This window comes from Neovison vison, chromosome X, assembly GCF_020171115.1.
Source record: "Neovison vison isolate M4711 chromosome X, ASM_NN_V1, whole genome shotgun sequence".
NCBI classification, from domain to species: domain Eukaryota; kingdom Metazoa; phylum Chordata; class Mammalia; order Carnivora; family Mustelidae; genus Neogale; species Neogale vison.
This window is the reverse complement of record NC_058105.1, coordinates 15,145,404-15,170,504: the sequence shown is the minus strand read 5'-3', so window position 1 is coordinate 15,170,504 and position 25,101 is coordinate 15,145,404. Positions and strand designations below refer to the sequence as shown.

Sequence of the window (25,101 nt, the reverse complement as noted above, 5' to 3'; positions counted from 1 at the left end):
GGCTAGTCTCTACTCTGCTACTAACTTGCTGCGTGACTTTGGTAAGTCATCCCCTTTCTCTGAGCCTCAGTTTCCCTACTTAGGAAAACATGCTTCCAGCCCTAGGAGACCCTGCAGGAGAACTAGAGGTCCTCTGAGTGAGGTCCTGCTAAGAAGACAGTCTGCTGTGGGGTTATGGAGGAAATGGGTTAGGAGCAGAAGCACTATTTCAGAAACAGCCCCAGGAATGAATCACAGGGGGGATCAGAGAGGGACTGCTCAACCCTAGGGTCAGAACTAAAGAGGACAGCCTGGAGAATAGTAGTTATAAGTTGGGGAGAGATAGGAGAGGACCCTGAACCTGTGAAGTCAAGAAGAGGGATTGGGTAGGAGTAAAGAAGAGGGGCCCAAGGAAAGGCTGTGTGGTGGGGTCTTGAAACATTGGACCTAGGGGCCAGCCTGCCAGAGTTCTGTAGCTCCAGGGGAGATGCAGAAGGCTAACTACGTTTGGATTGAGGGAGGTTAAAAATGGGCTACAACCACAGAGACAAGCCTTAGATGTTCACTCATATCAGGCTGATCTATGAAGGAAAATGGGTGCTGATAATATACTCACCCATAGAGCACTTGATCCCAGAGACCCTTCACTCTGGAACAAAGGGGATTTTTTTTTTACTATAAAGTCTTAATATTCTGTGTTCTACCTTAAGGGTCCATTGGAAGACACTGGGGTGCAGTGCAGAGCCCAGAGCAGGGTTTTGATCCAACATGATCCAAAATTCCCTCCGAGCTCTAACATTACCTCTTCCAGGAACCTTCTCTGACCCTCTCACACGTCACCCTTACTCATCCTGCGTGTTCCTAAAACCCCATCTACTTGCCCTGTTGTGATGCCTCCCCAGGTGACTCCTTGCCTTCCTATCTCTTAAACTATTAGTTCTTTCTTTTTCATTTTGGCTCCCCAGACCTATCAGAGAGACTAGTGCTTCCTAACTGCTGGGCAAATATTTGCTACATGGATGTTGCCTACTTGGTTTCCACAGGACACCTCAAGCAGTCCTTCCACAGAAGACAATGGGAAACCCTTGGGAATTATACCAAAAGATGTCATGGGACTTGTGTCTTTCTGCTAGACATACAGTAGGAAGGAGGTGTCAAACTCATCCAAGGGGTGCAACAGCATCCAAGAGCCCAGTTATGACTAGAAATTTCTTCTAGAATTTTCCTCAAAGCAGGCTGTTCCTGTTCTTTGGGGTTGATCACAGCAGGGAGTGAGGGGACAGAATCTTGCACTAGAATACAATTCTAGGGTTTTTAATCCTTAGATCCAGAAAAAGAGGAATTACTTACCCATTCTCTGTCATATACTAAACTGCCGACTACCTCAAGATGAACTTCTCTCCCTTGGCCTCTTTCTAGGTTTGGCCAGACAGGTAGAGAGAACACTGATGAACATTTGGAGCAGATTGCCTTATGTAATTTTCTCATCTAATTTTGAGGACAACCCTATGAACCTGTTGTCACCTCTGGTTTATAGACAAGGCAACTAAGGCACAAAAAGATTAGTTCAGCTAAGAACCCACAGCAAGAACAGACTGGAATATCTGCTACCAAGTTCTGGCTATTTCCATCACCCTCATCTGCCTCTCATTAGGATTGTGACACCCAAGGACTCTTCTGTAGTCAAGTTAATGGCATTATTATTTTCAAGTAATTGTTTTAGATGATTGTGTTCTATATTTTTGAAAAGTGTTAGCAACAAAGAGGAGGACATGTGGGTACCAAAGAAGCCCAGGCAAAGATGTGCAACATCATTAACCTTTAGGGAAACACAAATCAAAATTATAATGAAATAATATTATAGACCTGTTAAAATGGCTAAGATAAATAATACAGATGATACCAAGTGCTAGTAAAGATAAGAAGCAACTGGAACTCCCAGTCAGAACTATCTTTGGTGATAGAGAGCAGAATAGTGGTTACCTTTGTGAGAACTAGAGGTGACTGAGAGAAGACAAGAGGGGGGTTTCAGCAGTAGTGTAAAGGTCTACATCTGGGTGATCATTACAATGGGTATGTTTACTTCATGAAAATCCATTAAGCTTATGGTCTGTGCATTTTTCTGTATGTAATGCTTTACCTCAATAAAGGTTTATTAAAAATAAATTCTTAGGGGTGCCTGGGTGGCTCAGTGGGTTAAAGACTCTGCCTTCATCTCAGGTCATGATCCCAGGTTCCTGGGATCGAGCCCCACATTGGGCTCTCTGCTTCGCGGGGAGCCTGCTTCCTCCTCTTTCTCTGCCTGCTTCTCTGCCTACTTGTGATCTCTGTCTGTCAAATAAATAAATAAAATCTTTTAAAAAATTCTTATTAATGTAAAATATGTTCATTGTAAAAAATAATGCAAAAAGTACAGAGGGTGTAGGGCAAAGAGCAAAAGCTGCCTCCTCACCTCCCGCTTCTACTTCCCAGTGGTAATCAATGTTACCTGTGTTTCTTGTCCATCTAAGCATACAGATAAATATAGCTTTATTTTTCTTACACAAATGGGGAGTGGAGACAGAGTACCTACAAGTCAGAAACAAAGAGTGAGCATTTGTCAACAAAATTCACTTTGGGGATCTGGGATGGAGATAGGTGGCTTGTAGTTAACAGAGATTGAGGATTCTGGTCACACTAGCAAAACTAATACCTAAAACCAGGCCAATATTCCAAACATCCCTGTCACCAACATCATTCGTCTATGCTGGAGATGATTATCCCCAACCCCCTCCTACCTCACTCCTCCTGAGCCTTTGGAGTGTCAGAGTCAATAAGTCAATGAGAAGATTACTGCAGAATGAAAAGAATTGGAAGATTCTGGACTAGAAAAGCCAAAGTAGATGGACACTGAATGTTGGAATTTGTTGGTAGAGTGCTAGAAGCCAGGATTCAATGTTATGACAAGTATCTCTTCTCCTAGGGAAACTTCCCTGATATTTTTTTTACCCCAGCCACCTGCTAGGTACTCTTTCTTAATGTTCCCACAGCAGTTTGTGTTCCTCTCTACTGTGGCACTTCTCACACTGTTTTATGTTTGTTGGCTCATGTATTGGTTGGCTGCTCTGAACTGGGAGCTCCTGGCAAGGTAGGGACTATTGTCTTTATCTTTGTATCCCCAGCATGCAACTTAGCACCTGGCCCACGGTAGGCATTCAGTGATTGTTGATTTGAGCAAATGAACCACTTGAAAGGAATGTCTCCTGTAATTGTTTCTTATCAATCTAGCCAACAAGGACAGCATCTGAGATGGAGGCACCAGAGAGCACATCATACCATCTCTGGCTCTTTGCTGCAATTCTACTTGGAGAATCCCACATGGGGCAACAAAAATTCTCAAGGCCAGATAGGACTTTGTGTTGGAAGATTTAAAATGCAATACCTGGCTTTGAAGAGGATATATAACACAAATAATTTACTGTGCATTGATAATGGAAACTTTCATTTTCTGTTGACTAATAGAAAATAAACAATGACTTTTAAAGTCTCTTCCTTTGAGTGTGATATGTTTAGGTTAACATGTTGACTGTTCAATGTTTTTAAAAAATGTGATTTTTTTTTGCCTTCCAGATCTCATAGAAATGTCTGAAAAGCAACTTTAAATAAAATGAATAAGTACCGAGCTTTTTGTTGCAGCATTATTATGCTTTTAAAAGATTTAGTTATTTACTTGAGAGAGAGAAAGATGAAGAGAGAACAAAGGGGGAAGGGGCAGAGAGAGAGAGAGAGAGAGAATCTTCAAGAAGACTTTCCTCTGAGCTCAGAGTGGGGCTGGGGGCTCAATCTCCCAGCCCATGAGATCATGACCCAAGTGGAAACCAAGAGACAGATGCTCAATCAACTGAGCCACCCAGGTGTCCCTGTTGCAGTATTGTTCAATACTGTATGACTGGGAACAACCTAAATGTTTATCAATAGGGAACTAGTTAAATACATTGTGGTATGTCATTATACAATGGAATACTATGCAGTTGTAAAAAGAGGGAGAGAGAGTATAAAGCACTTTGCTGACATGGAATAATCTCCAAAATAAACTGTTAAATGAAAAAGCAAAGATGCAGAATAGTGTGTTGTATACTACTGTGTGTAAAAAGGGTGAAGAGAATATGAACTTTCTTGAATGAGCGGAAAAGCATCTCTGGGAGATACAGAAGAAACTGACAACACTAGTTGACCATGGAGGACTGGGAGAAAGAGGTGGAAGGACGACTTTACATTGCACAGTTTTTCATATCATTTACCTTTTTAACCATGTGACTGTATTATTTGGCCAAAAATAATGTAAAAAAAAATGAAATTGCAACCATGGGGAAACAAGAAAAGGTGACATCAGTGTGAAACAAATTTTGAGTGGTACCAACAAGTAAGAAAGGCAATGAACTTGGGCTAGAAGAGAAATCAGAGCAGAGAACATTGCAATTCAGAACTCAGAGGTAAGAGTGGGTTTTCCCAAGGAAACACCAATCCCAGAGACAATGAATGCAAAGAGCAGGGGTAGGCTGAGAGGTAATCATTATGGTGACTCTTGATGAGTTACAGTGGAAACAGCGGGGACAGGTGGGCTCTTTTCTCTCTCTCTCTCCCTTCCCCCAGGAACCCTTTGTCAGCAGCAGCATTTGGCCTTTGCCCTCAGGCTGAAGTGCCTGAGGAGGGCTCTAGGGAGGATGTTAAGACCTCTGCAAAAGACAGGAAAAAGAAAACAAAAGGAAAACCAGCATCAGTCAAGAGTGAAACCCTCTAAAGGGCTTCTCCCCCAGAGAAAAGCCCTCCTTGCTTTATCAGTTGTGGGGGTCCCTGGCCTTCCTGCCTCTCCACCCACATAACCTAAAGGGAAGCCCGCCTGTTGACAGACTCTACCCACTGAAAGAGAACCCGCAGTCAGCCCTCCCATTCCGGAGAAAGCTTTGTGGGGGGAAAACAGATCAGTACAATTGCAGAGGAAACACATGCTATCTACCCATAAAAATAAACTTGGTTTTTCATACATAAATATGACCAGACAACAAAGGGTCATCAGACATCTGAGGAAAACGATCAACATGAAAGAGAAGGACCAAAATAAACAAAGGGAACTGATGCCAAAGGAGAGAAAGATAACTAGAAGACCAGAAAAAAACTTAAATATATTCTGATTTGTATCACAGAGGCTTGCTAGGGCTACTCCATCAGATTAGAATGTTGTACAGCTCCCCTTTTGATCTCCTTAAAAGAAAATTCAGTAAATTGGCAGAGATTTTACTAATTCCTTCCCATGTGTCAGGAAGCAAAGATTCTGCGATTTATTTTAATTGTTTCTTTCCACTAGGAGCTAATGGTAGGGAAATCGAACAAGTCAATTATGAGGTAATGTGGCAAATGCTTGTCTGCTGGGAGGGGATGTCTCTTCATCAACCATAATGGATAAAGGGGGGGGGGGCATGCACAGCGAACAGCTTGACCAAGCACAGTACATTTAGGGGAATAAGCCTAGCTTGATATGGCTGATGCTCAGGGTTGAGCAGGACCAAGTTATGAGAGATGAAGACAGAAAGGTGGACAGGGAACAAATCATGTTCTGTGCTAATAATTGGGTACTGTGCTCTAGGCTATGGTTTCCCAGACACGTTCAGGGAAAAGAGTCTGCGCTAGGCCATTTGTAGAACAAACAAAATGGTGATATATTTAACTCTTTCGTATGTACTGGAAATAATTTTCCTAGCAGAAACTATGACTGTGTTCTAGGTTATCAATATAAAATCACAACCACAAGCATAGTCACACCAAAAACAAACCGTTGAAGTTTGATCCATTGTTTTTTGAACTTTTCCCTTGATACTTATTTGCTGTAATTCAATCACTAGCTTGCAGGAAAGCAGTAGTGAAAAAAAAAAGGGGGGACAGAGATTTCAGAATATTTTGCATAAGAAAAACTGAAAACTGAAACAATTCAATCCATTAACTTCCTTCTTTCTGTTAATGAAGAGAAAGATGGTCAACATTTGACTTTGGATGCACGCACTTTTGTGCTCTCCATAGATCTACAGATTTCTCGGCAACTAAGGTCAAGAATCACTTCCAGATGCCTTAAGCAGCTGAAGATTTTCAAAGGGATCCCAACACCAGGGGCAAGGCCACTCCTTGGAGGAGAGACAGGTATGGGTCATCCTGACCCAAAGCTTATTTGTTTGAGAATCAGAAATCAGAAAATAGAGCCCAAGTTTGAAGCTGGAAAGATACCCAATTGTTGTAGAAGACCAGGCAGAAGAAGGACAGAAGAAAGACAAGGTTTCAAAGACTGAAGTTCAAGCTGACTATTCTGGAGCTAATCCCATTCCTGTTGAACATGCCAGGGCACTCTGTTGTTCTGTTTCCCTGCGTCTGGGGCAGAGTCTTAGGGGATCAACAGATTAGATAAGGTCACTTATAAGATTTACCATAAGAATTATATGTTATAATAATTCTTAATTATAAGAGTTAACATTCTTATGGCGGTATGAAGGTTAGATGGGGTAGTGCAGGAAGGGAATTAAAGAGAGAAATTAGGAGAATACAAGTCAGTAATCTAGCAGAGAGAGGATGTGGGCCTGGACTCTGATGTCGGCACGAAAAAAGTGGTGGCTTCAAGAAGCTTTGGGGAAGAAGAAGCCATTGGGATTGGGGAGGAATCTGGGCAAGAGAGAGGGAGGAGTCATAGACGGCTTCCAGGATGATTAGTTAGGTATAGGAGCATCGTACTCCGAGATAGGAAGAAGCTTGAGGGACAACAGGTCTGGGATGGAAGCTGAATTAAGTGTAGGGCAAGCAAATGTGAGGCGGCTTTGGGCTATCCAAGTGGAAATGTTCAGAGGTGGCTGTACTTAGAAATCTGAAGTTCAATGTTGTAGTTACAGATCTGGGATTTATCACAACAAAGGTGATAGTGAAAACCATGAGAGCGATGGGACTCTCCTAAGGAAAACATGTAGAATGAGGAGCGGAGAAGGGGTGGGGGAGGGGAAGTGAGGATGAGGAGAAGGAACACCAAAGTTTGCTGGGTTTTTTTAAAGATTTATTTATTTATTTGACGGAGAGAGAGAGATCACAAGTAGGCAGAGAGGCAGGCAGAGGGAGAGGAGGAAGCAGGCTCCCTGATGAGCAGAGAGCCTGATGCAGGGCTCGATCCAGAGTCCCTGAGATCATGACCTGAGCCGAAGGCAGAGGCTTTTTTTTTTTTTTAAAGATTTTATTCATTTATTTGACAGAGAGAGATTACAAGTAGGCAGAGAGGCAGGCAGAGAGAGAGAGAGGAGGAAGCAGGCTCCCTGCTGAGCAGAGAGCCCGATGCGGGACTCGATCCCAGGACCCTGAGATAATGACCTGAGCCGAAGGCAGCGGCTTAATCCACTGAACCACCCAGGTGCCCCAGGAATACCAAAGTTTTAAGGGGAACAAAGGAAAAGAGGAATCACACAAAGAAGTATTCTGAGAGGCAAGGGGAGAAAGCTTTCAGAAGGCGGACAACAGAATCATAGGGTAACAGACAAATAGAAAGGTCACTAGAAATGAACCCTAAAAATTATTCAGCCCAATCTATTGAGCTAATCATGGTGGAAACCATTTTGGGGAATGTGGGGGGCGGAAGTTAGCCTGCAGGAGGCTGGGAGGCAGAGAGAATGGACGAGAACTCTTTCTGGAAGGTGGTCACGTGAACAAGTACTGACATTGTCTGCCTCTCTGTGGTGGTCCCTTCAGCGTCCTCTGTAATTGTATGAAACAGGCTTTAGGGAAGTCCTCCAGCCCATTTTAGCTCTCGTGATCATTTTCCTTTAGTGGTACTCAGGTTACTTGTCTAAGAACTGAAGCTTCTGACCTGACTGATGAAAGTTTATCACGTGCATTGAAGCCACCTACTTGGCAGATGTAGTGAAAAGCTCCCCAGCTCTGGGCCCAGGACAGGATGCAGGCGCGTGGGAGGGGAAGAGAGCAGGTGCTAACAATACAGAGAGTGAGCCTACCAGAGCATTTTGTTACATTTCCTATTTGTCTCTCAAAACAATTTTATAGGAATCACCAAAGTGATCTTATCATGGTTTCTAGACCAGGTTGGACGGTGGGGTAGGGATTTCCATGGCTGCTTTTGTTTCAAAGGCGATCTGATAAGAGGACACAAAAGCCATTGAGAAATGCATAATCCTACATGCCTCAATGATTCAGTTCATTGCCAAAACTTGGGGTGTTTTTGATATTGCTGTTGTTCTTTTGTTTCTTTTACGAGTATGTCAGGAGGTGGCCATTATTTGGAAAACTCATTATCTTTGGCTAAACAGATCCCCCCCAATTCAGGATAAGTTGTTGGCCTATTGCTTAACATGTGTCAAAGATCTTCCATGCACATTTTTATTCGATCTTGGCCACAGCCTATGGGATAGGCAAGGCAGGTGCTACTACCCCCTTCGGATATGGGGAAACAGAGCTCTGGAGAGGTAAAGTGATTTGCTGGAGGTCCATAGCCATTTGTTAGTAGAGGAAGGACTAGAATTGAGGTCTCTTAACTGGAGCCCGTTTTCTCTATTCCAAGCCATTCCATCAGCATCAGCAATTATCTGACGGACGGGAACAGTATAGACAAGCAATTTGGCCAAGTCAATCGAAGATTCCAACTTTAACCTTGATCCCGGAGTTTGGGAACCACTTCCTTCAAGACCCTACTCCTCCTGGCCCTTGAGGAATTTATTTTTTCTTGAATTACCAGTCCAGCTAAATTTAAAAAAAAAATAACTGTCAGCACTCCTTTTTGCTTCGTGCCACGTAGACTTGAAAAGCTGCTGGGATTTCATTGGGTTTGAAGATGAAAGAATTCTCGAGAAGCAATAAGCCAGGGGTAGACCAGTCATAAAATCAATCCAAACTTTTGTTGACATTCGTTTCTTTCCCCGTATGCCAGGTTCCCAGTTTGTATTAGTAAGACTGAAATTGAAATAAGTCTGTTGCTGGTGGACACATTTGTCACTTTCCTTGAAACTGGTGAACCCAGAAAGCTAGCGATAGGAAAATACTGCCATTGTCTGTTAAGAAGTCTATGACATTTCAAGGCAAGAATGAATGTATGGAAGAAGAGACTTGTTTCTTCTTTACTAACAAAAGGGAAAGCCTGGAAGTGAATGATATGGGTATAATTAAAAAAAAAAAAAAAACCTTTACGTAACTTTTTTGCTGGGAGAGAAGACTACGAAGCACATTTTCCAGGAAGTGTGGGCTGTAACGATTGTGTGCTCTTAACTAATCCTGAGTAAGGTGGCCACTTTGACAGTGTTCTCATGCTGCCCCTGCCACCTTCTCGGTCTGAAGATATCATTTCAACTCTAACACAGCATGATCGAAACATATAGCCAAACTGCTCCCCGATCTGTGGCCACCGGACCACCCGTCAGTATGAAAATTTTTATGTATTTACTTACTGGTTTTCTCATCACCCAGATGATTGGGTCAGCACTTTTTGCTGTGTATCTTCACAGAAGATTGGACAAGGTAAGCTGAACCAGGTGCCCTGGTTAACTCAAGCGGGGGGTCCTTATTGATTTGTGGGTTGAATGGTTTTAGGTCTGCCCAGATGATGGACCGTGGTGGGAACCCATGTAGCTGAAATGGTCTCGCGGCACTATGTTTGTCATCTAGTTCGTAAGGTCTTCTCTTCTTGTCTCTGGTTGAGAGCTTGGGTTCTGGAATCAGACTGGGTGGGTTCAAATCTTGACTCTGCCCCCTCTTAGCTCTGCAATCCTGGGCAAGTTATTTTATCTTTGCGTGCCTCAGTTTCCACATCTTAGAAACGGGGAAGATAATAGTACCCACCTCGTAGATTAAATGAATTTAGCCTTGTAGCCAGCTTAGACCAGAGCAGGTGGAGAGGGAGCACTAGGTGGGCATTAGCTATAATTATTTGCTAAAGTCTTGCTTAAAAAGTAAACTTGTTTTTCTGATGGAGACACCTTTTTTTTTTCTTTAAATTGTTAACTAGAGAAGGAGAGTAGGAATTTGATCTGAAGCTTCCTAGTGTTTCAGATTAGCACAGACACGGATAAGTCTGGAATTTACAGAGTTCAAGTCGCATTGTCTCTATACCTCTTCAAACACGGACTGTTGCAAGCTGCTCCATTTCCCTCTGAGATGTTTTACATGCTTAAGTGGCTGGACTTACAGGAACAAAACAGTAGAGTAACTTAGGAGGTAGCTGGGTGTCGTCAGGAGAAAATAACTGTTGGGATTCATCCCATTTCAGTGTGTTTACCCACTTCCACTGAGCGGCATTATTGGCTGTACCAAAAGAACATCATTCATACATGAAAAGGAGAGATTTGACGAATTATCTGGCTGTTGCTATATATCTGGGTAAAGGGGTTGTCGATGCACAGCATCTGGAGACTGCATTTTCCCAGGGATGTTTCGATGCCGCCTGTTGGGATCCCATGCTAGAATTAACACCATTATTTTCATCAGGATAAGGAGGGGCAGTGAAGGTTGAGGCAATGCACTGGGTTACTCAGATTTGTAGTTGAGTAAAGAGCAGGATTCGGGGTCTGGTTGTTGGCTTGTGTTTGGCCTGGTAGGCTCTGTCAATCAAATGCCTGGACCCAAGCCTCTATGGGGAGAAGCAGCAACCACGTTTCCCAAAGCCTTGAGGTGTGTTCTTAGGGACAGTGGAAGCCGCTGGCTAAGTAGCTTTTGTTTTGAATCTAAAAATTTCATTTTAAAACAAGAAAATGGCCCCAAATCAGTTTATTACACAAGTGAATTCCATACATTTAACTCGTTAACTTTGGGAATGAAAGATGGTTTCCTTAAAAATGCAAATGTTTTCCACAAATACTAAAGCTAAAAAGAGAGAGATGTAATTAGAACTCAAGTTAATTGACACACACTGCAAATTAACTGCTTTTTATAAAACACTGCAGCACCAGCTAAAGTGAACTAGGCAAATGAGCCCAGTGGAAAATGAGTTTATACACTGGGTTCACAATGACCGATCCTTACAGAGCAATGAGGAGTACGATCATTCTCGAACATTGCCGCTATAATACGTGGACAAAATGTACATTTTGTAATAAAATTTTGTTAGAATAGCTGTGATTTCTACCTAGAGTTTTGGGTAGTAGGACATTTTAATTGCTGGCTTTTGTTGATTTTTTTAATGGCTGATACCAAATAACAATAATCCAGTATAATAACTTTTATTCCCCATTTATATCTGCAAAATCCTCCTTCTATTATTGATGCCATGGAAGTGATTGTGGAGGGAGACATTATCAGCCACCTTCTCCAGAGTTACGTTTCTCACGTCCCTGTTATTTCACAAATAGATAGAAGATGAAAGAAATCTTTACGAAGATTTTGTATTCATGAAAACGTTACAGAAATGCAACAAAGGAGAGGGGTCCTTGTCCTTACTGAACTGTGAGGAAATTAAAAGCCGGTTTGAAGCCTTTCTCAAGGTAAGGAGCTCAGCTGTTGATTAAAGGGCTGTTGAAACTGTTTATTGCTTTTGCTAGGTCGGGAAATAAACGCTGACAACGTAGACATTTTGTAGACATACGTACATATGTGCGTACATACACACATGGGTATATGTATCCAATAAAAAAAAGGAAAAATGAAGCCAAAAATCCTACGTGAAAGGGAAAAGAAAACTGGAAGTGTACACATTCATAAGAATGTTCTCGAGAGGAACAAAAGGAGTCTCTCTTGGGGATACTACCCTGTGAACATTTATGAAGCACACCGAGTTTGGCTCTTGGTATTTTCTTATCTTTCCATCCAAACCTTGCTGCCTTGTCACTACGGACCCATGGTCGGTCCCCATTTCCCAGGGGAGCGAGGATCACTGGATGGCCCCAGGGTCAAGACCAGCCTTTACTGAGGGCAGTAAGGATTCCTGAAGGCTGGGGAACAAACACTTCTCTCATGACAGAATTTCAAGTGCCATGAAAGTGAGATCTTTCCCTTTTCTTGTGAGGAGAGCTATGGGGAAAGGGGGATGGACTTTCTCTGTGCTGCTCAAACCAGACCCCACGGAACACCACTTGCTCATGAAGTCAGTCCACTGTAGGACTGCTGGCCAAGCCCTGAGGCAGACAGAGGCCCCAGCAAGGAGTCCCTGTAGTCACCGGGGCCGGTAATAGTTACAGCAAACAAGCCTTAGAGGATTAACTGAGGATGCACTTACAACATGAATTCCATGATCATGTACAAGGAGTGTAGAATGTTCTTTCTCCTGAAGCAGAATATCAAACAGCCTTTCTGCTTGTTTCCCCTCTCAGAACACTGAGTAGAATCCCCCGGGCCCTCAGCTCACTTTGGGGTCATCAGTAAGAGGCAGCTCTCCGCATTGAAGGTAGCTCTGTGCCAAGCTACGGGGTGTCGGGGGTAATCTGGATAAACCAACAGCAGTTATTTCTCCCATATAAATAATCTGTCATTTAACCCAGGAGTAAAGGACTTAAGATCTTATTTCTGAGTTTATTCTTGTCCTCCAACGGTAAAGACGCTAATATCCTCTTCCTGGGTCCCCTAACGGGAATCAGAAGGCAGCCCCAAATCTGCTGTTGGCTTTCACATTCTTTACACTAATCTAGGTTTTAGATAAAGACTCCTCTTCATTGGCCAACTCATTGGAAATGAGTTGAGCTTCTCTGGTTGTCCGAGGACTCTGGCCAGTACCCTATGGTACTCATAGGGGTTACAAATTTAAATATGAAGAAAGGCACTTTCAGAACAGCAGTTAATAATTCAAATATTTATTAGATATTTAATGTGCTTGGCCTTGCGACCTCGGGCAAATGGCTTCCCCTCTCCGGGCCCGTTTTCTCATCTATAAATGAGAGAACTCTGTCTTACTGACAGTCTTATCATTCAATGGCCAGTTTCTAATGGTTCTATTTCAGGTCAGACATATAAAACTTCCCAAATCAGCTACCCAGGATAGGAGCAAGGGCTCCTTGGGCTTGCCTCTCTGCTTTATGTTTGCATGAGCAAAGTGACAGCTCCCAAGTTTCATATTCTAGAAAGGCAGACCTTCTCAGACATGTCAGCCAGGGCTCCTGACGTAAGGCAGAGGAAGCCCCTCACCTCTACTGCTCCCCAGGGCGGGATCCTAATGAGTGCCACGTGTCGCAGAGTCCTCCCGTGAAGACTGACTGACCCCCTTTCCAATATCCATTCTCCCAAATTTCTCATTCTAAACCATATTTTGGGCTTTTTAAAAAAATCCAACTGGTCACCTGTAGAATAACCCCAAAGTGGATTTTAGTATTCTCAGCGAGTGTTAGCAGGCTTTCTTTCTGGGCTTCACTGTCTGACTGGGCCAGAACAACCAAAAGGTTTGAATTTGGGGGTTCCAAATCATAGGTCTTGAAGGGGTCTTAGAAGTCACCAGATCCAATGATCAACCCAGGGCCTCAGTCTTCTCTCCACGGTCCTTATCAAGTGGTCATCAAGGTCTGTTTGAACAGCTCTAGTGACACCATCCCACTAGACTAGTCGGTTTCAGGCTTGTCTGCCCCCTCAAGGACTGAGATGTCTTTGATGGGGGTCGACGCATTTCCTTTTGAAGGTAGAGGCCAACCCATCCATACCTGCCCACGTAGACTCCCCAGTAAGAAAGAAATCACTAATCTGAGATTTTCTGAACGTCAACTTTGAAAAGTCTTTCAGTCGAGGTGGGGAGTGAAGGAAGGGAGGGAAAAAGGGGCTCTGGGGAAGTGTGACTGAGGGCAAGTTTGCAGGAAGACAGGGCTGGGCACATAAAAGACAAACTTTGCTGACTTCATGTTTTCATTTTGGCCAAACCCTGACACCAGCACAACCACGTAGCCGAAAAGTATCTCAACCTCGATCATCACACTCCATTTTTGAGGAGACACTAAATACTCATTTGTTTACTGGGTGTCTCACAAACATCTTCCTGTCGCCGCACTTTCTCAGCTCAAGTGGAAACTTGAAGGCCTGTGGCGCCTGTGGCATTTCGAGGCTCCCTGGTGGGGCTCCGAGACTTATACCCTCACATTTGGCAACCAAGCTGAGCCTCCCCCGAGGCGCTCAACAGTCCCGACACTAATTCCATCTGGGGAAGGATGGAAAGGGAGGGTGTTGTAGAAAACTTGGAGTCCAGGAATGGGAAGGTGCGTAAGACTTTGATTATCAGAGGGGAAAATACTACTGTGCTTGGCCCTTGTATTTAGAGTCCAAAGTGATGGCGTGAGCTAGGTCGACCTCTGAACATGATCTCAGAGTTCCTGCTCTTGGCTTCAGTCTCAGACTCCTTGCGTGACCTTGCATGATCTTCAAAATGGCAGCCGAATCCCTGATTCCCTTCCTGCTTGTGCTGATGGCCGTGCCTGTGAACTTCCCCGGTTGCTAAGTGAAAAGAAACCACTTAGGAAGTGTTGCATTTGCCTTTGAACACCAGCATCATCGGGAGACTACCTGGGTTTCCTATATGCTGACTATTCTAAATATATACAGGCCACACAAGGCAGCCAACTGCAAGAGAATCTCCCTCATCCCGTGGACAGGGACAAGACAATAAAAAATGCCTGAGAGTCTGTTTGTAATCTGGAATTTCTTCCCAAGATCAAACGTACTATTACCCTTTCCTAAGAGATTTCAGACCAATTTTATTCTAATAGATACATCCCCTGCTTTATGTTTAATAATATTCCATATACCGGTTCCCAAGGTAGAAACATCTCCCCATTCAGCATTATCTGTCAATACCCATCAAAGGCAGGGAGGCTGGGGTCATAGGAAGGGTCAGCGTCACAGCCTCCAGTCTGGGGAGAGCCCTGCAGTGCAGATAATAGGGCCCTGATCCTGCCTCCAGGCTCACCCCTTGGGCTTTCTGGGCTGTCAGCTCATCTGTCAGTGCCATGGGTTCCCAATCACTATGATGGAATTAATGACAGGATCTAAGTCCATGTGATAATCCTCACCAGGAACAGGCACTAGAGTCATGACAGATGCCAAATGAATGATACCTCCAAAACCCCACACCAGGTTTCCTGTCAAAATGACCTTTAGCCCTGATTCTCATTTTAGGACATAATGCTAAACAAAGAAGCGAAGCAAGAAAAAAGCGTTGCGATGCAAAAAGGTAGGTTGCTATTTATCCATTTTTGTGAGCACTTAACACCTAAAAGGAAGCTTTGGGCTGATCATGCTGAACAACCCCGTTGTTAGAATTAGGGAACTTGGAGCCCTGGAAATAAAACAGGACTACAATGGCCAGATTGACACCTTCTCTAGCACATGTGATTTGGAAAGGCTTAGTATGGACCCATGTATGGGGAAGGCTGTGTTCCTTTGAGGCTGACAATACCAAGTATGAAGAAATGTCACTCTTTTCAATATCTTCTTCAAAGCACCATATGGCCTGGTTCCCCCCACAGAGGATAAGATGACAAGAAAGTCATCGCTGGCATTCATTGCTCAATGATAATAGTTTTTGGTGGAGAACCATGCCAGCGGAGGATCTGAGATCAAGGAATGGTTCTGTGTGACAATGTTCCATTCTTTGCCCTGTTCTTGATGTCAGAACATGTCAAACATCTCAGGGCTGGAAGGGATCTTGACTGGAAGGCCACCCACAGAGCACAAATCTTCACAACCATCCGGTTTCCAATCCAACATGCCTGGGCACCTCCTAGCCCATTAGTCATCCTGGTCCAACTTTGAACGATTCTAGTAATCATAGTAAGATTACTAGACTACTCAGAGAGAAGTCTTTCCTCCTCTGGAGTTGAAATTTATTCCTATAATCTCCACTCACTGGACCCAGTCCTGCTCTTCAGGGCCATACTAAGTAAAGTAGACTTCTTCTAGATAGCAGCTGTCCAGATGTTGAAAACAGCAATCATGTCCGCTGAGCCTTTTCTTCTCCAGGCTAAACCTCCCCAGTGTCTTCCACTGTGCCTCCCATGACGCTTTCTGGGGCTTTTCGTCTCCCTATTCCTCTTAGAATTCAGCATCCCAAACACAATAACAATGCTTAGAGTAGCAGATGAGTGTTATTCACAATGTCCATGAAAATTATGTATGGCTTGTGCAAACTAATACACACAAAGAAATATATACATATAGAGATACAGATACCATTTTTGGAGGCCAGGAGCATACTCAGAGCTCGCTTTAACTGTTGCTCTGGATACAAAGGTCATCCTATCTCTAGGACGTTTTCGTCTTCAGATTGTAAGATATGCTGAATGGTGCCATGTTGTCTGTGACTTACAGTGAAATATGAGGAAATGAGTGCACGTGGGTGTTGCCTAGCCGTCTTCAGGAAAGGGATCAACTCAACACAACTGGTTATCTAGGTCATGCGATTTGATTCAATATTTATAGGGCACCTGCCAAGTGTCTGACAGCAAGCTCATTCCTGGGGTTGGGAGAACGTCCACACAGTCTCTGAACACAGAGTATCAGCACATCTAATTAAAGAGCAAGGCTTTTACATGAGAAACAACCCAAGCTAGGCACAGTAGTTTGGCCAGTTGCTTGACCACATCAGATGCTGTTGGCATCATATCAGGGAAGTGTGCTGACATCACCTTGGGGCCCAGTGGGACTCCCAATGGATGGGAGCTGTTTCTAATGGCAAGATTCAAAGTGTGTTTCACGAAGACCCTGAATGTTAGCCTGTGTCAATCTAGGTAAAGTGGAGTTGGGTACTGAACGCCCATTAGAAGAATGGGGTCAGTGCAAATAGCCAATTCGGTTGTTCAGATTCTAGAAACCAGCTTTCCCCGGGGACAGAGATTTTGGACCGTTGCGCTTTTCCTCTTGTGTGACCTACTTAAGCCGGGTCTCTATGACAGAGCTGTAGATCTAGACCAGATCGTTCTGTGGGCAGTGTTGTGTTGCTTTGGCCTGACAGTTGGCTTTTGGTTTCATTCCAGGTGATCAGGATCCTCAAATTGCAGCCCACGTCATAAGTGAGGCCAGCAGTAACACAGCGTCTGGTAAGTCGAAAGCATCTGAGCTGGTCACCCCGGCAGGAAGGCTGGGATGCAGAAGCAGCATCCAGCAGCCTAACGATCAGGGTCCTCTCTTCCTCTGGGGCCCAATTTACCAACCCACCCCTACACCTCTCATATGCTGGGCTTTGTCTTCAAAGCGAGCCCAGAGGCACAGATGGGACTTGAAGGGACAAAAGGAGATGAGAAGCAATCCCGAAGTTCTCATTACATTCTTGCCCAATGGCCGATTCTAAATGATGAATTGCTGGGTGGAGGGACCATTATTCTGAGAACACAGAAGAGATGGCAGGTAGTGACCTCCTGGCTGGGAGCATTCCTCATGCTAACCCCTCTTCGCTGTGTGTAAATGGGCCTCAGGGGGTACTTCCTGCCATCTGTCAATCCCTGTATGATTAACCCCAGCCTCGCGGGGGCCAACCTCAGGGAAATTAAAGGTAAAATCATTCTGCAAAGATCAATAGGCTCCAGGACGTTAGATTTTCCAATGAAGTAACAACAGACAACATACTGTCATCTTTTCAACTCTGAACGAGTTTATTTCCATATACGTTCTGCCATCATTCTAGCTCTTAGATCTTTTTTCCCAAACCTGTACCTTGAGAGAGTTGGTGCCCGAGAATGCGTCGCATCTGATAAATGGATGGAAACACGCCCGCAAGCACAAAACCCCCCTCGTTAGATAAATGCAGTCTGAGGGCATCAGAGCAGTCTTGGAAAAACTTAGCACAGTGCTCCAGAAAGGAGTTCTAAACAGTGTGCGTGTGTGTGTGTGTGTAAGAGAGTGAAACACACACACAATGAGAGAGATAGACAGAGACAGAGAGAAGAAGAGAGACATACCCCCTCATCTCCGAGGCAGCTTGGGCTTCTCACGGGGCGTAACACATACGTGGTTGTCACGGATGGTGATACGGAAGGAAGAGCACTGGATAGGAAGTCTTTGAACTGAGATTCTGGAACCATGAATTACCACTTGCTAGGTGACCATGGGCAAGTCCCTTTGCTACCGTGTCACACTTGATTTACTTCCGAGGGTGGCTCTCAGCGTCCAGTCAGCTAATGTGGAAGAAGGTTATGTTTTTGTTTTTGTTTTTGTTTTTGTTTTTAGGTTGACCCATCCATAGTATATTATGGTATACATTGTACAGTCCACAATTCAGCAACATTATCTCATTGCTACTGAGTACTACTCTCATATTGAAACAAAAGGACTTTTTATCTTTTGAAATATTTCTGCAAGGTGAAAACCTCTTAAAGTCTATCTTCCCAACCTCTTCTTCTTTTTTTTTTTACCAATTTATTTATTTTCAGAAAAACAGTATTCATTATTTTTTCACCACACCCAGTGCTCCATGCAAGCTGTGCTCTCTATAATACCCACCACCTGGTATCCCAACCTCCCACCCCCCCTGAAGAAGGTTATGTTATCACGGGCCAGACAAATGTAAGGTGCTATTACTTAGCTTCCATTATGGTAGTTTGGATGTCAGAAGAGTCGCAGAAAGCCCTTCGTTAATACCATATTTAATAATCCTGCCAGGTAGCCATTCTCAGAAAATACACTTATGGGAGAACGTTCCAGCTGGGGTGGTGTGGCCAGGGCGGTGGTCTGCATGACACTTGCTTACGCAGATTGCATGACAGCAACAGAGACACTGATTAGAAGAGTAGCATTCTGCCAGGGTTTGGCCACCGGCAAGGTAGATTTCATGCCCTTGGGTAGATTTCATAGCGCTCAGATTCTGACAAAGAGCCCAAGGTCGATATGATCCCAGCATATTTCGGTCTGCCTCACAGGAGGTCTGAAGGGGATAAGGTGTGAAGACTAAAAGATTCCTCACAGCCCCATCCCCTGGCCCAGTTGCAAACGCCCCACTCCTGGCTGGTCATGCTGCCACAAGCTTGACCTGCATCCCACAGCAAGGACAAAGATTAGGTAAGGACATACGAAGATAACCCTAGTGGACTAAAAGACAGAGAACCTCCCCTTGGCTTCTCAAATGGTCTGCAAGTGAAATCATCATAAGGAAGTGTCATTTCTGGAGTGGTCCAGAGGGCCAAGAAATGTTAGATGTTTCAGGATGTCTTTCCTGTTGCTGAAGGATGAGTCTCAACAGCTTGACTCTCACACCGTGCCTGATGACCAAGTAGGAATTTTAGAAAAGGGCTCAAGGAAGCAAATGAGCGATACTTTCACTTCTCCCCAACCCCCACACCCAGCAGTCTAGCTCGCTGTGGGAGCTGAGATTTGAAATCGGGTGCACACACTACCTTTGAACCCACTCAACATCTCCGCCGAGAAAATGGCAGACCGTTGGTGGGTACTCAAGTTTAGCCACAAGAACACAGGTACTTTCAAGTTGGTGGCGCCCACTACAATGGAAGATCAAAACACCCAGTGAAATGACAGGTTCATTTTCATACTTCCTTGCCTAATTTTAGTCCTTGCTGTGGGAGGCAGGTCGGGTTTGCGACAGCATGAGCAGGTAGGAATAAATGGGGTCTTTCCTTTTGTCAGCCAAGGCTGAGCTACACAGCTGGGCAAGACTTTGACTTTGTAAAATCCAAGGCTGGTGAGGTAACAGTGTTCATACTAGCAAGGATTTTGTCCCAATGTCTTGTAGGTGTGTGTAGTTTAGGACGTGCAATTTTAAAACGCGCATCTGAAGTTCAAGGGTAAATTGGCTTTAAATGCTTTAAAAGGAAGAAGGAAACTCACTGAACCCGGTTGCTCTCTTTAATCTTCAAAACAAGTGTCCGAGAGACACTGTAATACTAGCCCCGTGTTACAGATGAGGAAATAAAAGCTCCGGGAGATTAAGTGTCTGGGCGTGAGCGTGACTAAAGTCTGGGTGGCAACTCAGCTCCATCCGACTGTGAAGCCCCCGCCGATCGGTCAGAGACTGAGGGCGGGAGGGCTCCGTAAGCATCCCTGGCAGCCCCCGCTTCCGCGCTCATGGGAAGCCAGGATGGAACATTGAACTCTGTTCTGGTGGAGTGGGAACCATGCACGCTTCGCCTCACCATGCGCGCCCCCTGTCTGTTGCAGTTCTGCAGTGGGCCCCGAAAGGATACTACACCCTAAGCAGCAACCTGGTAACCCTCGAAAACGGGAAACAGCTGGCCGTGAAAAGACAAGGACTCTATTACATCTACGCCCAAGTCACCTTCTGCTCCAATCGGGACACTTCGAGTCAAGCTCCGTTTGTAGCCAGCCTCTGCCTGAATTCCCCGAGCGGATCGGAGCGGGTCTTGCTCAGGGCTGCAAACGCCCGCAGCTCCTCCAAGCCTTGTGGGCAGCAGTCCGTCCACTTGGGGGGCGTATTTGAATTGCATCCCGGTGCTTCGGTGTTCGTCAACGTGACTGATCCAAGCCAAGTGAGCCACGGGACGGGCTTCACGTCTTTTGGCTTACTCAAACTCTGAGCGGTGGCACCCCTTGCGGGCTGCCAAATAGCAAAGCAGTTAAGACCACCCCCCTGTTGAACTGCCTATTTATAACCCTAGGATCCTCCTCGTGGAGAGCTATTTATTATACACCCCCCAGGCAGGTAGGGCTGCGGTGAGGGAACGCCAGGGCCGGTGAAGCCCCAGCAGGCCCCGTTCCCTAAGGTTTCTGTTCTGGAAGCAGCGGCCCCACGCATGCAGACACCCAGAGAGTCCCGTGAAAAGACAAGACCATTCCGCGCAGACTGAATTCTGAGTAAATGGCAGATCATGAGTCAAGTTTCATTTCGTTTCTTTGCATGCAGTGTCTTTCAGCGGATAATGCATTTGATTTCCCAGTGAAGATGCAGAAGGGCCACGGGGAGCCTCAGCTCACGGTCAGTCCTGGTTGAGCCCGGGTCCCCGTGGCCCCGATGGAGGGGGCAGGCTCTAGAAAGTCTGGTGCAGCAGAGAACTGAAAAACCCTGCCCCCACCAGCCACCCCGACACTCAGGCTGTTGCTAATCCGTTATCTTATTTCAACCCTGTCGCGTCTCCACCACTGTAGGCGGGAGGAGGGAGCAGAGGCGGAGGCTCCGAGGCTGCCCACTCCTCCTGAAATGACTGTATTTAAAGGAAATCTCTCGTCTCTACCTGCAGTCTCCATTGTTTCCAGCGTGAACTTGGGATGATCTTGTTATTTATTTTTTGAATAATAAAGTGCCCTTAACGTTATTGTTGTCATCTAGCACCTAAAGCCCTGGGCCAGGTGGGGGCGGGAGAGGGGGGAGGAATCGTTCAGAGGGATCTCACATTTGTGATGGGTTCCAAACGTGGTTCTCAAACTTCTTGGACCACAAAATATTTTGGCGACAGTCCCCTCCCTGGCAGTTTGCCATAAGCTTTGGTGGATGACGTGAAGTTTGTTCGGTGAAAATCAACGTGGGTCTTTCTTTCCAGCCTGTTCTGGAAAGGCTGCAGGGGAGCAAAAGAGACTTTGTGTTCTTGATTCATCGCTGCTGAGCCAGGCGGGAGGGAGGGCTTCAGTGAGAAGCAGTTGCTTATTTTTTTCAGAGCTGTCTAGGTGGTTCTACCTCGGGCAAGAGGAAGTGGAGCAGGGACAAACTGGTTCCCCCGTTCTTCCATGGAAGCCAACAGAGCTATTCTTGGTCACCTCCAAGAAACCCAGAGTAATTTGTTCATCCTATCGGTAGAGTGCGTTGCTTAAAGCAAACCCCACAGGTTCAAGCAGAAAAATATCACCATAGAAATAAGGAAGGGGAATGGGGTGGTCCGCTGTGGGAGGACCACACAATCCCTTCTGGGCTGAGTTACTTTGAGCACGTTCTAGCATGAATTTCTAACACAAGGCTGAAATCATGCTAGTTGAACTCACTCAGCTGTATACCATGTTCAGTGAGAGGATTTTGGTACGAGTAGAGGTGACACTGGGTGATTCAGGGACCCATGGATATGTTGTCCTCAGTGCTGTCTTGTCCTCTGGAGCAAAGATTCTTCTACAGCCTTGTCCTCTGCGCGGGATGCTTGAAGGAAGTGGGGCAGTGGCCATGGCAGCCAGGAGACATGGGTCATGAGATTCCCATAGGTATTGGGGCTCCCTTAGGAAGGTCAGGACCCCAGGTCCAGCTGAGAAGAGGGTGTGGTCCCGCCCAGAGAGAAGGGACAATCCATGGGCTGTGACTTTCCCTCCCTCACGGTAGATGAGTGCCCACTTTGGGGGGACAGCCGGACTTGCCCAGCTCGCCCTGGTGAGACACGGGTGGGGGTAGGCAAGAGGCATTACCCCTTTTAGGGTTCCTGCGAAGGGAATCCGTGTCGAGCCTGCACAAAACTTGTATAGCCTTCGTATACTCCCACGCTCTGATTTAAACATTGCCCTTGTACTTCGCCCTCCTTCTTCTTCGGACATTGTATCTCCCAATTATCTCTGCCTCTGGCAACCAAGTTGCTAATGATGTGCGTTATCACAATGAATGCTACAGATACAAAAACTGCATTTTCCAGCCTATTGCTTCCGCTCTCATGCTTCCTACTGCTCGCTAAGACACCTCTCCCGTAGCTCCCGCCCAGAACTTTCCCTGCATGTCAGCCTCACCTAGCCAACTGCCTTCAACCTCTCAGATTACTTCCTCATGAGGTCACCTTGCCCTTTCCAAGAATTTCAGTCCCATCCTTCACCCTCTTCTCTTCCTGTTCTACATGCTTACAGCGTGCTGTCGCCCCGACCCTGCCCACTCATGGGTTCAACGACCACCTTCCTGCCTTTAGTCCTGACCTGCCTCCTGGAGTTCATCCCCTCAAACCTGAAACATTCAAATGGAACTCCTAATCTTTCCCCCCAACACAATGAGGTCTGCTTTCAGTGTTTCCCATTCCAGAGAGTTCCAGCCTCTTCTGCCCTACTTCCCAAAACAGAAATCTGGCCTGACTTCTCGCTGTCCTCACTCTCGTGTCCAATCCTACCGGCGTAAATACACCACCCCTATTTCTTAAATAGTCCTTAAATTAATTTACTTCTTTTTATCTCTGATGCCACTCTCCTAGTCCACTCTACCATCATCTTTCTCCTGGCAGCCTCCTAGCCTGCCTGCCTCTACTCCTGCTCCCTCTCATTCACCAAATGAAATCTTAAATAAATGTCTGATTTGGGGTGCCTGGGTGGCTCAGTTAGTTGGGCATCTGTCTTCGGCTGAGGTCATAATCCCGGGGTCCTAGGATTAAGGCTTGAGTCAGGCTTCTTGCTCAGTGGGGAGCCTGCTCCTCCCCTCCCTGTATCTCTCCCCCCGCCCTGCTGTACACACACACACACACACACACACACACGTACACTCTCTCGCGCGCGCTCGCTCGCTTGTTCTTGCTCTATCTCAAATAAATAAAATCTTTTAAAAAAGTAAATACAAGTCTGATTTTCCCACTGCCCTGCTTCATCATCTCCTGCTAATACCTCTCTCAATGTCTTAAGTTCCAAGCCTCAGTTCCACTGAGCAAAGCTACACATTCTCTCCCGCCTTGGGCCCACGCGTGCTCTTTGCTTGGAACCCCCGTCCCCTTCCCCCACTGTACCCTGCACTGAGCATCGCGGCACTCGCCAAAGTTGAGGTTTTTCCTACTATGCTGTGAGCTTTTAGAGCAAGAAGACCTTGTCCTGTTCACCTGTTTGTGGTGACTTCAGTACCTGCCACAGAGCCTTGATTCATTGTATGAATCAATTGGTCCTTGATTCATTGTATGAAGAAAAAAATGAATGAATTAATGTCTCTGCTTGCAACTCGTTTAAGTAGTTCATAAAATAATTCTGTGCGTTGGTTAAAGCATAAGTTTGCAATACTGGAAAAATATTTTATGTCAACAACATGTATATGATAAAACTGTACTCAAGGAATAGAGAATGACTGCAAATTATACTGTAGATAAGAATAAATGAGTTGTTTTCCGGGAGAACCTGGCCTGCTTGGTCAGTGGAGCGTGTGATGCTTGAGCTCGGGGTCATGAGTTCGAGCCCTAAGATGGGTGTAGAAGTAACTTAAAAATAAAATCTTTAAAAAATAAATCATCTATTTTCATTATATGGTTCATGATAGTTTGTAAAACAGTACATGAAGTTGGTCCAAACTTCACTTGAACGTTTTTAAAGTTGTTCTAGTAAGTAATGGGGACTTGAGTACCTATAATATTTTGATTGTTAAGTTATCTAATTTCATCCCATTTTTATAGACATAGTACTTTTACCTGCCATCTAAGGGTTGCGGGGAGGGGAGTCTTGAAATGACCAATGATTTTTATTTCCAGACAGAGAAAATGAATGAAGTGTGAAATAATACCACCACTCTTACTTGGTAGGGAGCAAATGTCTAAAAAAGGCAAAGTTGTCAGTACAGGGCACCCCAGTTAAAGGAAAACAGCATATAGACACCCCCCCGGGCTCCAGGAGGGAACCTATCTGGCACTGAATTTTACTATTTCCACAGCTCCTGATACTACCGTGTTGTAGGCTATACTGCTGTCTGAAGTAACAGACGCAGAAACCCGGGACTTGAAGCTAAGTAGAATTTATTTTTCTCTGTGAAACACATCTCAAGTTAAAAAAAACAAAACCAGGGGCACCTGGGTGGCTCAGTCAATTAAGCATCTGACTCTTGATCTCAGCTCGGGTCTTAATCTCAGGGTCGTGAGTTCAGGCCCCATATTGGGCTCCATGCCAGACACAGAGCTGACTTTTTAGATAGATAAATAGACAGACAGATAGATAAAATGTTTTTTTAAAAAAAAAACAAAAAACAGAAAAGGGAGCGTGGGTGGCTCAGGTCATGATCCCAGGGTCCTCGGATAGAGCCCCACATGGGGCTCCCTGTCCTGGGGGAAGCTTGCTTCTCCCTCTCCTTCTGTCTGTCTCTCTCTTTGTCAAATAAATACATAAAATCTTTAAAAATAAATAAAACCCCCAGAAGTAGTCATTGTAGTGTAGTGGTCGCATCTGGAGGCAGACAGACACCTTCCTGACATAGCCTCCGCCATTTTACGAACTTTAAAACCATGGCAAATCTTTTCTCCTCCTCTGAGCCTCAGTGTCCTCGTCTGGAAAGCAGGGATGATAAGAATGCCTGTTTGGCCAGGTTTGTGAGGGTTTAACGAGATCGTTCACAGGAAGTCC

At 45.1% G+C, this 25,101-nt stretch overlaps 1 protein-coding gene across 1 annotated transcript; it reads left to right on the top strand.

Moving 5' to 3' along the window:
* The first annotated feature begins 9,269 nt into the window (after window positions 1-9,269).
* CD40LG (CD40 ligand) lies at window positions 9,270-20,528 on the top strand. The gene is made up of 5 exons (XM_044235174.1): window positions 9,270-9,504; window positions 11,331-11,462; window positions 15,064-15,118; window positions 16,920-16,982; window positions 20,050-20,528. The coding sequence occupies exons 1-5, from the start codon at window positions 9,349-9,351 to the stop codon at window positions 20,424-20,426; spliced, it is 783 nt and encodes a 260-aa protein (XP_044091109.1). The 5' UTR covers window positions 9,270-9,348; the 3' UTR covers window positions 20,427-20,528.
* Window positions 20,529-25,101: the final 4,573 nt, after the last annotated feature.

What these genes read in the sequence shown, in the direction of transcription:
- CD40LG (XM_044235174.1), top strand. Translation starts at nt 9,349, where the DNA reads ATGATCGAAACATATAGCCAAACTGCTCCCCGATCTGTGGCCACCGGA. An exon ending in TTCACAGAAGATTGGACAAG is followed by an intron (nt 9,505 to 11,330) that starts GTAAGCTGAACC and finishes TTTCACAAATAG; the next exon opens with ATAGAAGATGAAAGAAATCT. An exon ending in AAGCGTTGCGATGCAAAAAG is followed by an intron (nt 15,119 to 16,919) that starts GTAGGTTGCTAT and finishes GTTTCATTCCAG; the next exon opens with GTGATCAGGATCCTCAAATT.